This window comes from Rhamphochromis longiceps, linkage group LG7, assembly GCF_057381845.1.
Source record: "Rhamphochromis longiceps isolate RC_006_pf linkage group LG7, R_longiceps_female_GT1.1, whole genome shotgun sequence".
Classification (NCBI taxonomy): domain Eukaryota; kingdom Metazoa; phylum Chordata; class Actinopteri; order Cichliformes; family Cichlidae; genus Rhamphochromis; species Rhamphochromis longiceps.
Window position 1 is genome coordinate 69,443,764 of NC_140563.1, and position 16,182 is coordinate 69,459,945.

At 44.3% G+C, this 16,182-nt stretch overlaps 1 protein-coding gene across 1 annotated transcript in view; it reads right to left on the reverse strand.

The window, feature by feature from the left end:
* The window catches only part of LOC146666912 (neuronal acetylcholine receptor subunit alpha-7-like), a 57,265-nt gene that overhangs the window by 1,799 nt on the left and 39,284 nt on the right, over nucleotides 1–16,182 (reverse strand). The window contains exons 7-9 of the mRNA XM_085415041.1: nucleotides 11,876–12,070; nucleotides 8,568–8,654; nucleotides 7,880–7,989 (exon numbers count right to left, since the gene is read on the reverse strand). Coding sequence (XP_085271167.1) covers nucleotides 7,880–7,989; nucleotides 8,568–8,654; nucleotides 11,876–12,070 — 392 coding nt within the window. The remainder of the gene's footprint in view (nucleotides 1–7,879; nucleotides 7,990–8,567; nucleotides 8,655–11,875; nucleotides 12,071–16,182) is intronic.

Genomic DNA, 16,182 nt, shown 5'->3' on the forward strand with positions numbered 1-16,182 from the left:
AAAGTGCTTGTATGAAACATGTATGAATGGGTGAATGAGGCTTGTGGTACGAAAGTGGTTCGAGTGCACAGACAGAGTTGAAAAGCACCATTTAGGTGCGAGTCCATTTACCAAGTAGGTGAAAAACATTTTCTTAGGATTTTCTGCAGCCCCGTAAAGAATGCATCCTACAATTCAGTAGCTTGTAGAACTTCCTTCAGCCAGTCAGCGGTCGGAAGGAGCTCAAATCATCATCCCTCCACCACGCTGACAGTTGCCAGGAGGTGTTTGGTTTCCTCCAAACGTGCTGCTGTGCACTGTGCTTTGTTCAGATGCAGCTTTCCAAACCTCAGCTGTTCTTTCTGTGTCTCAGGTTTCGTTTTTTAATTGAACCGTTCACAGTATTTTATTGTTCTCTGATCACAGGCATGAGGATGCTCACTAAGAGCACAACCCTGCATGCCCAGTGCGTCAGTCTGTCATTACACCGCCATGAGACTGTGATGGTGAAACAGAGCAGGGCGATATGGCCAAAAATATATATCACGATATATATTTGAAAATTTGCGATAACGATATAACTGACGATATAATTTCTGCGAGACAAAATACAACTGCACAACTTTACTAGCGCAAAAAACCCCCCATCCATTTAACAGTGCAAATGCAAATTCCTCGCTGAAAGTTTAACCAAAAGGCATTTCCAGTAGAAATGGGCTGACATATCCTGAGCATAACCATGTATAATATCCACTGAAGTTAAAAAGAGGAGCTTCAGTGCAGTTTCATGTCGTCATTAAGACGATCAGCATTTAAACCAGGAGGCGACTGCTGTTCATCGCTGGATCGTTGTCTACCACGCGTTAGTGAAGTCAAGCTACAGAAAGTCTAATTAAGAGTGTTTTCCTTTGTGCGTTAGGGCTGCTCGATTATGGCAAAAATGATAATCACGATTATTTTCACTGAAATTGAGATCACGATTATTTGACGATATTTATTTAACCCTTTAAGACCTACTATAGAACCAAGTCCACCAGAGCTTATATTATTTTTTTTACATGCTGTAGTGCCATTTGTGGGAGCATTTCAAGTTACTATACATCAATACAACTGTTATAGCCCATATTTTAATAATATGTATGCATTAAGTCCATAGTAATTACATAAATTGCAAAAAAGTGCAATAAACTACAAAAAAAATTGAAAATCGCTTTTGTTTTGTTTACATATATTTCTACTTGGAGAAGTTTAAGAGGTTTATCCCTCAAAACTTTAAATACAATAAAGTTGCAAAAAATAGTTTACAACAGGAAATTTATTTTGAGTGTCTTCATAGTTTTATTTTGGAGATACAGCAATTTTTATATACTGCAGGAAAAACAAAAAACAATCCTATGATGCAAATTTGCAAAGAAAACAGCAGGTGCATCATTTCACTGTGGGAAGTGTTACGAACAGCTGATCGAATCGGCAAAGCGTGTTTCTGGAATATTATGTTTTTGTTCCTGCAAGTGCTTTTTATGCAATTTTTGCAAAGCTATATGTGGAAGGAAACCGTGACCGAGGACAAGCTGATGGCATAAGATGTAAGTACAACTCCTCCGGTTTCATATGCAAAACAAATTATTGCGCTAGCTTACACGGTTCAGGTTCTACAGGGATTTAAAAATAGTTACGCAAAACGGAGCGTGCTGCTCTGACCGGCTTTAAAGGGTTAACAATGACTTTAAAAAAATAATATAACATAGTGTGCAACACCACTGAAGTTTTTTTTTTTAAACTCTCTTTTCAACCAACGGCAGTCACTCTCCAAATAACTTCTGCTTAGCTTTCCGAGCTTCCCTCGGGTCCTCTTAATCAGCGGTCTCCAACCTTTTTTGCGCCACGGACGGTTTATGCCCGACAATATTTTCACGGACCGGCCTTTAAGGTGTCGCGGATAAATGAGGGAGGGGCTAATAATCGGCTCAGTCATTTTTAATGATCGTTGAAAGCCCAGATCGTAATCGTGATTAAAATTCGATTAATTGAGCAGCCCTATTTTGCGTCGTACTTAACCCTGTCTCCCTGTCTACAGAGCTTCCTGGATTTTCCCCCGTGTGATTCCCGTGTGGCAGTGTCAGAGTGTGAGCCTGTGATCGTGTGTGTGGATGATCTGAAGAACGCGTGCTTTCCCCCTGGACTTCCCTGGAGACCCCTTCTTCCCTCACTCAGCTGTATATAGCACCCCCCGCACCTTCTTGTATATACACCTGGTGAATTGTAAATAAATCCTTCTTGTGAGCATCAGAACCGGAGTCCTGCGCTTGAGTCCTCCTCCAAACCGTAACATAAGTGAAACAAAGCAGTCAGATAAATCAAACGTTATTCATTCTTCTTGCTTCCTCCACTTCTGTACCATTGATTCATTAATGCTGTATTCTATCACAGCGGCTCTATTCCCATGTTGTTGCAGTATATTAATGACTAACCTCATATTGTGGATGGATTATCTCAGTTGTTCTCCTGACTGAAGTTTGGTCCGTTTACAGCATCCTGCCATGCGATTGCATTTGTCTCTAACCATGAAGAACCTTCACGTTAACTTTTATAAGTGGAAAAGTGTTAGTGTTCGTCCTCCAGCTTCACTGTTTATGTTATGCTAACATAGCTGTGTCGCTAGCGATCACATAGCACAGTGGTTCACAAACTTTTTTTGCTGGGCCCCCCTTTGTTTTAAAAATGTAGCCCCGCGCACGCACACACACTTCCTCCAACCACGCACGCCCATATTTTGCTCCATTGCGGTTTATTTCACACCTCAAACATTTAGTAAACAATCAAGCAAATACAAGTAAACTGCAGTAAATTACAGGTAGCAAGGAAATAAACCACTAACTCATTTACGCTGCGTCCGCACCTACACGGGTATTTTTGAACACGCAGCTGTTTCGTCCACGTAGATGGCGTTTTGAATCACTGAAAACGGAGATTTTTTTTTAAACTCCTTTTTTGCGTTTACATGTGGACGAGGAATACAGAGTTCATCACGCAACGTCAAAGGTATGTGCCTTTATTCACATCACGCTGTGGCCACGTTATTGTTTACATGAGATGAATTGCAGAATGGCAGATAAACAGTATTTTGTCTCTATCGGCAGGTTTTACACGCTTACATACACAGACAGCTACTGTCCCTCCATTTACAAAGGCAGTGATTATTTTACGTGTAGTTGTTTTTTCCTGTGTAATAATATTCAACATTGCGTCAATACATTTTTCAAAAAATGCCTGTCTGTGCAAAATAGGTTCAAAAACATAAACAGCTGTGGGATCCTGTTTGTCTGGTATTTGAACTGGGGGATAATTGTGGCAGGATCAGCCTGATGTTATTCGTATCCCGCTGTAACTTTACTGTATAAAGAGCAAACATCTCCAAAATGTCAGGAGTAGTTAGTCATTACAAGAAGTGTTTGTGAACTAAAAATCAAGAATGTGGGATCCTGTTTGTCTGTGATTTGAAGAGCCCAGCGCTGCTCCCGATGCAGGGAAAACCAACCCTGCAGGGAGACCTACCTCGGCGCTTGTGCAGGTGAAACCAAAGGGAATGCTTCATCTCCTGCTTTGCGTTTGTGTGGGAGCCCCGACAAAAACCTGTCCATTATGCTAGCAGTGTCCAAGCGTTGTTTTTTTCCCCCCTTTTCATACCGCGCCCCCCTCCCCCACTTTGGGAAGGTCTGACGTAGCACATCATTATATACCACCTAGTCCAACTCCAGTAACCCCACAAACGTCACTGCTGTTTAGTTTTCTGTCTTCATTCATGCTGGAAGTGATAGCAGAGCTGTACGTTTGAATGTTTTCAGAACTCTCTCAGTCAGAACATGCTACATCATGCTTGGCTAACTAGCAAAACTAGCGAGCTAACTTCTGCTAACTTCTAACTCCGTTAAGTGTAATAAATTCTGTTTTCATGGATGCCTGGAAGTTAAACTTCATAGTTACACCTGGTAAAGCAGCAACGCTGATCGTTTTATTACAGATGAAAGAATTTAGACAGTTTTTAACTCTGTGATGTTCGTTTGACTTCGGGACCTAAAAGGACGGAGTTTAGGACCCAGATTACTCCCAGATTTACGAGCACCTTAGTCCAACAAATACGGCAATAACGACGGCCGCTTGCATGTTCTACAAAAAAATGTGCTTTGTTGTGTATCTGACGGACAAACACCAAACCAGTTCAGTTGCACCATTTTTCCAAACCAATTCTGGTTCATCCGCTTCACTCAACTCTGCTTTCCCCATTCTCATTCTCGGTTACCGCTGCGCATGCGCGTTTTATCCATATTCTATCCCGATGTTTCATTTTCTTATCGTTGCCTAGCATTGTACCGATATAATATGGCCCAGCCCTATGGTGAAACGAGGAAATTTCTTCTTCAGAAGAAAAATGAACTCATTAACAAGCAGATCCTTTATACCAAAATGTTTTTCCTCATTTGTTAATTACTGATCGGTAGTTTGGATTTATTTGCTTACAGTGTAGAAGAGTTGCATAAATATCTGGGAAATCAGAAGCTCGTTAATATACAAATGCAAGCAGAGAGAAGCTCTGAAGTCTAATCAGATCACCTCCTCCATATGCATGTGAAGCGTCACATGTTCACACGTTCAGGAGAAGTCAGAGAGTAAAAGAGTCACGGAGAGGCAGAGTAATTACAGCGTGCTTATCTGAAAGTTGACTTTACAGGGTGCGTAAGTAAGGAAATATTTACGTGATTAAAATTCATTTATGCACAAACATGTTTATGCGGAACAAATGTGCACGAGTGAGAGAGATACGAGCTCCGTGTGCGACGCAGGAGGAGTGGGCAGATAAAAATAGAGCATGAATAAAGTGGGAGGGGGGCTGCTCGCCTCTCCGAGGAAATCTTCTCCAGCAGTCCAATATCTCACTGCACACACACACACTCATTAAATATTTAGCTGTCAAACGCAGTGTTGATGGACGGAGTCTGAACATCAGTCGGTCCTCAAACTGCTCAGTCTGAGTCATCCCGAGGAGCACGGACAGCACCTTAAATTACAGCCATTTCATTTCTTTCCTCTCCGCGTCCGTCACAGTCTGCCTGGATTTCCTTTCCTTTCACGTTCTTTAAACTTCTCTTCACTTCCCACAAAAGCACCGAAACCCTCCAGACTCAAACTTCTGCTCTGAAGCCGTTTCCTTCTCCCTGAGAGTGATGGTCACACAAACCTCCACAGCAGCCGCTCACATGGTTTGAATGTCAAACTTTCTGCAGGTTTAAAGAATAATGCAACATCTCGAACACCTCTTCTCGAAATCTGCATTCGTAGTTCTGCAAAAGCTGTATGAAATATTTTATTTCTAAATATCAAATCTGACGGTGCGTAAATATTTGTTTCTTCCTGATTTCTTATTTTTGTATTTGTCACATTTTCATAAACAAACTTTACGTTTTAGACAAAGATGATCAGAGTCATCATGTTTTCACACTATTAAAAAACGAATATGAATTTTTTTCCCTCATGACTCCATAACTACAGGCAGGAATATATTTAAACCAATTTTACTTCGACTCCTATCATACTGCTGACTGACAGCTGTGTTTGGATTTTAAATTCCTTCAACAGCGTTGGAATTGACCCTCCGGACCCCAGGAAGTGTCCCGGCGATCCCGAGAGGCAGACCGCCACTGCAGCCGTGTATATATGAACCATTTCTGTCCTGACGCCAGCCCTGTGCAACGACACCAGAGCAAAATGTTAACAAGTCTTAACCCTCAAACGAGTCTTTGAAGAGACAAGTTTTATAAAATGTCATCACTCTGACGGTCTTGCGTTCAGAGACATGATTCCTGTAGAGACCTGTACCCTCCTGTGCATATGGGGTCGTGCACAAGTTATGTGACCTGTGCTTTGCTCCCATCTGCTCAGTCCTCGGACCAGTTACAGAACAAGACAAACCAATAACGTCGGGTTGGGCTCGGCCTCAGTCCGTATCATAGGTCTGACTGTTACTGATGAGAACCTGAAACCTGTCAAGGATTTGACTTAACCTGGCAGTCCAGTCAGGACAGAGCCCAGCAGGACTACATGCTCAGGCTGAACGAGGCACAGGCTGTTTCTAGAAGGCTCTACTCCACCTGGAAACCAAGCAGGAGACCAAGACAACAGCAGCGCTGCATCCTCCTCTGTGGCTCTGAGTGTTGACCCATCACCAAGAAGGGCTTCACTGAATATGCGACATCTTCCATTCAGACCAGCGTTCAAAGACTGAGCTGCACAGAAGAACCGTTTGCAGAAACATCTCAGCACTTCAGATTGTTCCAGAAGAACATTTGTGAGAACACACGCTGATGTTGGACAAGAACACCTCAGTCTCCACTCTGATTTTATCTAAATGTGTTCTGTCGGGTTGGGGCCAGGACTCTTCTGCACCAAACTGACTCATGGACCTGGACCTTGCTTTGTGCTCTGGTGTGCAGTCATGTTGGAACAGGAAGGCAGCATCCCCAAACTGTTTCTACTTTCCACTGACTCTGCAGGAAGTTGGCGACCTCTGCGCCTCAGCATCTCCTCTGCGATTTACGTGGCCTACAGCCAGTGTTGGGAAGGTTACTTTTAAAATGTATTCCACTACAGATTACAGATTACATGCCCCAAAATGTATATTGTAACGTATTCTGTTATGTTACTCAATGAGAGTAACGTATCCTGAATACTTTGGATTACTTAATATATTATCATGCTTTTTACAACTACATGAATATCCTATTGCTGTGATTTATTACTGAAGGTTACTCTCCACACCAACACCAGCTAGATGCTTAAATCTTAATATAAATGAGTAACAGTAGGTGGACATTAGGTAAGGCTGCACTTTTTGCAGCGATCTCGTATAGAAAACTATTCGGCGCGTATATAAAACAGGCGGCGTCCTATCACGGTACCACACGGCACATGCAGTCTGCTCACCTAGTTTCTGATTTTATACACCTGTGGCCATGGAGGTGACTGGAACCTGAAATCAGTGATACTATTGGCAATATTTGAATATTATCTTTGGCATTCATGTCATCTGAGTTTGAGAAACCTGCAGCCAAAACTCTGGCTTTACTTTGAACACACGTTCGGTGAGTTCATCTGTGCAGCTTTTTGTTTGCCTGTGTGTGACAGCCTGTTCTCAGGTGTCTGTTCTCCTGCACGCTTCATTCATTCAAACTGAAACAAACAAACTGCTGGACTCCTCGTGTGATCGGAGCGGACAGCCTCGTCCTCCTCACAGCTTCTCCTTCACACCTCAGTGGTCGTCCCTCCTCTTCCTCAGCAGGAACATTCACATTCATAAGAGGCATCAGAGCAGGACTGTCACCTTCACACACGACCGTGACACACACACACACACGCACACACGCACACACACACACACACACACACACACACACACACACACACACACACACACACACACACACACACAGGTAAGAGTTCTGACCTTCAAACTAAATTCTGCTTTAATGGAATCTTGTTCAGAGCCCCAAGTGTGTGTGTGTGTGTGTGTGTGTGTGTGTGTGTGTGTGTGTGTGTGCTGTGTGTGTGTGCGTGTGTGTGTGTGTGTGTGTGCTGTGTGTGTGTGTGTGTAGTCGTTCTTTCTGAAGTTTCTGAAGGAAGCTGCTGTAAAATAAATAGGGTCTGTATTAATAGTCAATCAGTTCTTGGAGCGAAGCCTCTTCTTGTTCAGAGCTCGTTAAAGCACAGACCTCGTTAAGGACCTGCAGCTCATTAAAGCTGACTCGGCACAACGTAGAGACCAAACTGGACTCCTCACTGAGAAATCAGCGCATGCTGGAGCTACATAATTAAAATGCAGAAGAAGAAAAGAAGTGGAGTTACTGACCCACTGTGGCATGTGTCCTCCGTCGGGGTCGTGGTGGTGATACTGCAGAACCAGGACCGTAGCGATGACCGACAGACCCACAATCACCATGGTAGTGGCAAAGTACTGCGCTGAAAGACAGACGTCCAGAGGACACTCAGTGCTGCCCAGCTTTTACATCTGCAACATCCTCTACGCTTACGTTTGTCTTACTCGTGTGTTGGTTACTCGTCGTTTTTAATCTCCCATAAATGTGATAATTGGCAGAATTATCAGTGGAGCTGGTCCTGCAGGCTGCAGCGAGCCCTTTCTGTTCATTTTAGGAGCCAAGTGGGGTAGTGTTGGACCAAAAACACCCAGCCCAGAAGATTTTAAGCTGAATTTGGAACTATTTTTAGGTTTTCATATATATATGGTAGAGGACCCGAGCTTGAAGGATAAACCGCCCGCAGGGGCGAGCTGGGTGTTTATATATATATATATATTTTGTCCAGCATGAGTAAAATACATCATGGCTGTACTGGGAAACCGAAAGTAATGATGGAGAGTAAGTTTTCCTCAGCCTACAGCTCAGGATGGATTTTATATGGTGATTATGAGCAGCCAGCAACAGATTTCCTGTGCTGGCTTCCAATTATAACTCCATCACAGGAAGAGATGAGATGATGGAGGGATTAAGGATGAGCAGCATAATCTGAGTGAGGCTCACCTATGAGGGGAACGGAGTCCGAGGTTGCCGGCATGATCTCGGCCACGAGCAGCATGAAGACGGTCAGAGAGAGCAGCACGGTGATACCTGCAGGCACAAACCTGTCATCAGCTTCGTGTTTTTAGTGCGCTCATCAATTTCACAGTGTTCTGACATCTTTTATAATTTTATATTGAATACAAGCTTATTCGTTTGTTTCGAACCGTTTTGGAAATGTGGAGGATCTAATGTGCTGGTTTCCATTAACGAGGCTCCAGGTTAGCGTCTCTGTCAGACTCATCCACAGCTCAAATTCATCACTATTTGCTGCTCATTCATATAAGAAACGACTTTAAAGCTGGAGTAAGTGAAATCCATCATTACCTTTTCATGCCTTTCTGTTCTCACTTATGATGATGGGTTGGGATTGCAGCGATGGGCACAGATTATGACAAAGCGAATGAATCCCCTTGTAGCGCGGCCGCTGCTTTGAGAGGCTAAAACGATCTGCCGTGTCTCGCATGAATATTGTGAGAATTCTGTTTGGATCCTTGTTTCTTCTTATTAAACTCGGCCTCGCACCGTTTCCTCCCAGGTGGAGTCCTTCCTACAGTCTGCTTTTGCAGAGACGATGTGTGAACGGTCCTGTTCAGTCTCGACCCGCTGGCTCAGTGAAAGTCGGATGAACTTTGGGAGATGTGAAGAGTGATGGCCCTCTTGACATTCAAGTTTGATTAAGAGCGTAAATTAAAGTTCCAGGGGAAGATGCCGTGTCTGCCGTCAGTAGCTGGAGGCCTGCTGGCACCTCCAACTCCCTGTTCCAATACGTTTTATGGCTGATGAATATCGACTCTGAGACATCAGTCATGTCAGGTTCAGTGGACGAAGCAGGTGTCCAAAACACCCCCGCCATCCCCCTGAGAGACTGAATACTGCTAGGACGGATATTTGTAAGGACCAGCCTGAAAAAATGACAGAAACATATTTTCTGATTCTTCCAGCTGTTCAGAAATCTCTCGTTTCTGCTCTGATGTGAGGCCTTCAGAAAGCTTCACCTGAACACCATCATCTCACACCTGCAGAGCACTTTACTGCTCTTTGTGATTTGCTCTTGGAGTCATACCGTGTTTGCTGTCGTCCCTCTGTGATGGCTGCTGGATCTCCTTCTGTGAGTGTTTTTCGTGGCGGTGGTGACTGAAGGTCGTGTTAGTGTGATAGAAACCCCCGGCCCTTTCAGGCGTCTCCCTTAGATGCCGCGGGACATTACAGGAGAACTCCACAGCGACAGTCTCTCTCTGGGGGATAAATCCATGGTACACGACCTTGTGGATGTCAGGAAAAACGAAGCACACGCTTCTGGTTTCATTTGTCAGTTCAAGTGCTGCTTTCAACAGAAAGCTTTAAAAGATGCGCAGAGACGCAGCCCTCATCAGCGATGACCCTCCGGTTCAGTTCACACCAACGAGGCAAACTGGATCTGATGACATACATCGCTTCACGTGTTTCATGTCCTCCTGTGCTGACATCCTCTCTCCTGCATCCTTCTTTCCTTATCGTTCAATCAATGATTTAACGCGCAGATTCCCAGGGAGCGATTTACAGAGAGAAGCTCAGGTATGATTTTTGTCCCTTAGCCCTTTAAGACCTACCATAGAACCAAGTCTGCCAGAGCTTGTATTATTTTTTTACATGCTGTGGAGCCATTTTTGGGAGCATTTCAAGTTGCTATACATCAATACAATCATTATAGCCCAAATTTTAATAATATGTCTGCATTAAGTGCATAGTAATTACATAAATTGCAAAAAAGTGCAATAAACTACAAAAAAAAATGAAAATCGTTTTTGTTTTTTTAACATATATTTCTAGTTAGAGAAATTTAAGAGGTTTATCCCTCAAAACTGTAAATACAAAAAAGTTGCACAAAATAGTTTCCCACCACAGGAAATTTATTTTGAGTGTCTTCATAGTTTTATTTTTGAGATACACCAATTTTTATATACTGCAGGAAAAACGAAAATAAATATTATGATGCAAATTTGCAAAAAAGCAGCATGTGCATCAAAATAAACTATTTCCAGCAGTGCAATATGAGTCCTAAGCATCCCAGAAACGACACAGAAAGTCATAAAGTCAAAGATAACTTTTAAAAACACAAGTATAGGCTCATAAGGTCCTGATGGTAAAAAACTACATTTCAGCGAAAATGACGTCACTTCCGGTTTCGGGCAGGTCATGGCGGACATGGAAAAGTTTGCGCTGACGTCTATTCCAACCTAGGAAGTGTTACAAACAGCTGATCGGAGCGGCAAAGCGTGTTTCTAGAATATTATGTTTTCGTTGCTGCAAGTGCTTTTTATGCAGTTTTTGCAAAGCTTTATGTGGAAGGAAACTGTGACCGAGGACAAGCTGATGGCATAAGATGTAAGTACAACTCCTCCGGCTTTATATGCAAAAAAACTTATTGCGCTAGCTTACGCGGTTGCAGTGCTACAAGGATTTAAAAGTAGTTGCGCAAAACGGAGCGTGCCCGCTCCGACCGGTTTTAAAGGGTTAACTTTACTCATAAACAATCCTCCAGTCTCCAGTTATAGTTCTAGTGTTGGGACTGAGCGGCGTCTGTCTTTAAAGAAAGGTCCATGCAACATGTTCACAACAGAAGAAGGTGAATATCAGGTGGATGTGAACAGAATTAGCGGGCGACTCTCTTTTGTCAGGTAATCGCTGTTCCAGATGGGCGAGGGCCACTTCAGCGAGAGTATAATGGACCCGACTGTGCTAAAGTTATATTTATAGAATATGTGCAGTCTCGGGCTATTTCACAGAGTTTATCTTTCTACACAGGATGTTTAATTGTGACATCGTTTTCTGACTGGTGCAAATTTCAGCAAAACATCGAACTGAAGCTCAAACAGGAGAAGCAGAACATCTTACAGGTAACGACCTCGAATGAAAACACGTTACATCTATATTCCAGTAATGTATTCTTTCAGATCAGAGCACATTTCTGTGCCTTTGTGTGACTCGGTGTTTTGGCCTTATCTCCATCCTGCTTTGTTTCCTTCGTGTTGGACTGTTCCTGCTGCTCTGCTCACAATAAGGTGGAAGCATTGAGTCTGTTTCTGCTTCTTCCTGTTTAAAAGGACTTTTCCTCCCTGCTGCCGCCGGGCGCTGCTCATTTGGTTTTTCTCTGTAATCTTGTGCTTTTGCCTCTGTTCACACTGAACACTCTCACAGTGTGTGAATTTTACTAGTCTGGAAAGTCTTTGAGGAAGTACTTTAAGAATCGGAGTAACTGTCATCACCGATAAAGAGAGCTGAGCGCTCACCCAGGGAGATCTTCTCTCCGGAGTCGGCGGGCAGCAGGAAGACGAGGAGGGCGAGGGTGGAGATGAGGACACAGGGGATGAGGAGGTTGAGCCCGTAGTAGAGCGTCCTCCTCCTCATCACCACGGTGAAGGTCACGTCAGGGTACGGCTCCTTACAGCAGTCGTAGAAACGCTCGTTCCTCCGCCCAGGAACCTCTGCGCACAAACAGGAAAACACCGACGGTGACGTCAAAGAAACCATAAACCTCGTTCCTCTGAGGGGAAAATGATCTGCTGCCCCTCTAACATCAACATATCTCAGCATGTCTTTGAATTTAAACCCATGACAAAAATATTCAACTGGAAATGATAAAATAACTTGTTTTCTATAATCATGAAGCCAAACGTTTAATGATTACACTTAGCAGTTTAATGCTAAAATTTAATCATTTTTGTATCCACGTTTTTTAAAATGTACCTTTTTACAAAAAAGCAGAAAAATTCAAGTGCTTTGATGATGTATGTATTTACAGAACAAGAAACATCATTAAAACAGTTTCTCACAGGCTTCAGAGATATTAGTGTTTTCTTGTTTTTATCCCAGGTGATCTAATAAATGTGTTAATGTCATGTTTCTTGCTCATTGAACGCAACGTTTTGACTTTTCTTGTGCTTTGGTCTCTGTCACGCATCAGTTTAGTTACTTGTCTCCTCTCTGTGTGTCTCTGTTTGTGTGTCTGGGTTTTCCCCGTTTTCCCCTCCTCGTGTTTAGTCCACGCCTCCTCGATCTGTCGCGTGCGTTCGTCCATAGCCGTTTCCACCTCTCGTCTCGCACTGTCACTTCCCTGTTCCCCTATTCGTGCGTCTTAGTCTGCCCTTTTCCTGTTTTATTTTGACAGCCTTGTGGTCGATGTTCAGTGTGTTTAGTTTTGCTTCAGGTCTTTGTTCAGGTCTTATCAGCAGAGCACAATGATGGATGCAGCGCCTGTGTCAGAAAATGATAATAAAATTCCCAGAATACTAGGGCTGGGTATCGTCACTGATTTCTAGAATCGATTCAATTCCGATTCACAAGGTCCCGAATCGATTCGATCCACGATTCGATTTAAATCTGGGAAATTTTGACAGTCAGAAATATTATAATTCAGATCAGTACATTTACATATTTTTGTATCTATAAAAAGGAAGCTGACACACGCAAGACTTTATCACAGGTGTGAGCATCACAGCAGAGGCCTTTGTGTCAAAGTAGCTGAAGATAAAACACAGAAAAACATGAAGGTGGTTTTCCTGGCCTGGATTTTATAAAAGTATTCTGCAGTACATCAAAAACGAAAGAAAACCATTAATCAACACATGAACGTTACCTCTGAAGTTACAGCGGTTTTATTAGAGACGCGGTTAAGCGTTTTTCATTTTGAATAATTTTAAAAAGTTTAAATTTGTTCAGTATTGAACGGCAGAAATGAGGTTTTCTTTTCGGAAGAATGTTTTTGTTTTTTTTTTGTTTTTTTTTTGGCCTGTCCCGTTTGGCTCTTTTGCATCAGAATTGTTGTCTAAAGGCAAAGAAAGATGCCCAACGGATTTACTTTACCAAACTGACCATCCCAGCCTTGCCGTAATGGTCCATTTGATTCACCTTTTATTGTTTATTTTATTTTCACTTACTGAATACGGGACAGACTTGACTGGGGGAAAGAAGGGGAGAAAGAAAGAGGGAAAGAGAAACAGCTGAGAAGAGGGACGGGGGAGAAGGGCAAAAGACAAAAACCAACAGAACGGGCAGAGAAAAAAAAATGCATATATCAATCACCTGGATCACCTGCTGAGAAAGAAAAAAGAAAGCAAGCAGAAGAGAACAAGAGTAATAGAATAAACAGCATCACAATGATATATGGGAATATGACAGCAAATACTAAATATTAAACATTATTGTGCAGCACATAAGATCAACAGAACACAGTGTGCTTTGAGGTAGGAGCCAAAAAGGGTGTAGTTTGTGGGTGTGATCACCCGTGTGTACACCTGTGAGCATGGACGCGCTTGTTTTTTTAAAGGTTCCTTCATGTAATGATCTGCTAGAGGGTGTGGGGGGGCCACAGCCCCGTCCTCCAGGGCATGAAGCAGGTATGGAGGAGATCAAGACTCCAGACATCCAGAGGCCCCCAGAACACAAGAGACCAAGGAAGACCAACAGAGGGGCAGCCGCGCCACTGTCCCGGAAAGACCTGAGGAGAGTCCCAGATGAGGGCTCACTCAGCAGCCGCGGAGCAGAAGCCAGGGGGGTTGCAGTGACGCGCCCGTGAGCTCCGCCGGCAGCCAGCTGTGCCTGAGTGACCGAGCCCCAGGCCAAGAGGCCGGGGGCACCCCACCTCCGAAGTGGCCCGAGCGAGCCCCAGGCTCCAGGCCCCGATAAGCGGCCGCCAAGGAGTGAGCCGGTGTGTACCTGGACGCCCATCCCCGGACACAAAGAACCACCAACGCACCGATGTCTGAGGGGGTCCGCCACTGGCAGGGGAAGTGGTGGTAGGGGGAGATAGGCCTCCAAACCTTGGAGGGCCTGAGATGTCCCCAGAGAGGTGGCGCCTGACACCCAACCTGACATATAGACACAGACATACAGGCACACACAGACACAAACATCCATTCCCACCCTCATGCTCTCATATGCACTTACTCCACACTCAACCAACGTGGAGACAGACATAAAGAGACGCTGTACACACGATCACACTCCCCAAGCGTACTCTACAAACCGGGTCTAGGTGCCCCCGCCCCTGGAGGGGGGGACTGTACCCAGACCCAGGTGGTGTTTCCCTTTTCCCTGCGGTGGGGGGAGGCAGACCGCCCCAACTCCGCAGCAGCAGGAAGGCTCCACACTCCAGACCGCAGTCGGACGGCCAACTCCTCTTTTCGGAAGAATGTAAAAGGGAAAAAAACAGCGGCCGACAGCCTGTAAACAACGTTAGACTTGTGCGTAACAAGCAAGCGAATAATGAAGAAAGGGAAACTGTTCTTGAAGTACAGAGAGAGAGAGAGAGAGCTGTGCATCGCGGTGGAAGCAAAACAGTGAAAGTCAGAGTGAATTCATGACGATGTTTATGTGAAGCGTTTGGATCTTCTTTTGCTGCTGGTTCGGTCAATATTGTTTGGAGAGACATCAAACTAACAGCTTTAGAATCTGCTCATAAAGGGCGTGAACACAAAGCGCGGATCTGCCGACAGATCAGAGTCAGCGAGCTGTCGGCTTTCAGCCCCGACCGTGAGAAAGTCACATCTCACTGATTCTGATCTGCGGGTCGCGCTGTGTGTTTACGTCTTTGTGCAGAATCCCTGTACCTGCTCTCATTTACTGTCTTAGCTGTTTGGTGGTTCTTGAAATTTTGTGAGATGTCACCTGAGATTCTGGCATTTCGGGCAAAATAAATTTATATTAAAAAATCGATTCAGGAATTTAATGGTAAATGGCCTGTATTTATATAGCGCTTTACTAGTCCCTAAGGACCCCAAAGCGCTTTACATATCCAGTCATCCACCCATTCACACACACATCCACACACTGGTGATGGCAGCTACATTGTAGCCACAGCCACCCTGGGGCGCACTGACAGACACTGGCGCCACCGGGCCCTCTGACCACCACCAGTAGGCAACGGGTGAAGTGTCTTGCCCAAGGACACAACGACCGAGACTGTCCAAGCCGGGGCTCGAACCGGCAACCTTCCGATTACAAGGCGAACTCCCAACTCTTGAGCCACGATCGCCCACAATGAATTAATGAATCGATTTTACGTTATCCAAGCCAGAATCGATTTTAATCGATGAATCGATTATAAAAACCCACCCCTACAGAATACTTTATTTATTTAATAAAACATTGATATCTGATGTCGCTGTATTGGTACTGTGTACTGTGCTGTAGCCCCTCCTTCACTTCCTCCTCGTCCTTTTCTGCTTTTAGGTTCATCTCTGGAGGAAGTGGCAGATAAAAACTGGCGTGCAGTACGCCTGGCTGCGTTTCATTTGCCTATACATCGCAAACATTGCTCACTACATTGGTTTTAATCTCAGCTAGGTGATGGAGGAGAGTAAATGGGAAACATGATGTTGGACTTTTCAATTAAGTTCCCTTGCAACGGCCCATTGGCTGAGCAGGAAGCCTCCACGGAGGCCGGCATTCATCCTCAGCTGTCTCTCTCTTCAGTTTGTACCAAACAGAAGCTCTGAGGCTCCCCTGAGACTTTGGGTAACCCTGCGCTCATCCTCACTCTGCAACCACAGCTGTGACAGAGGACAGAGACGCTGCTGGATCACCTGCAGAAACAACA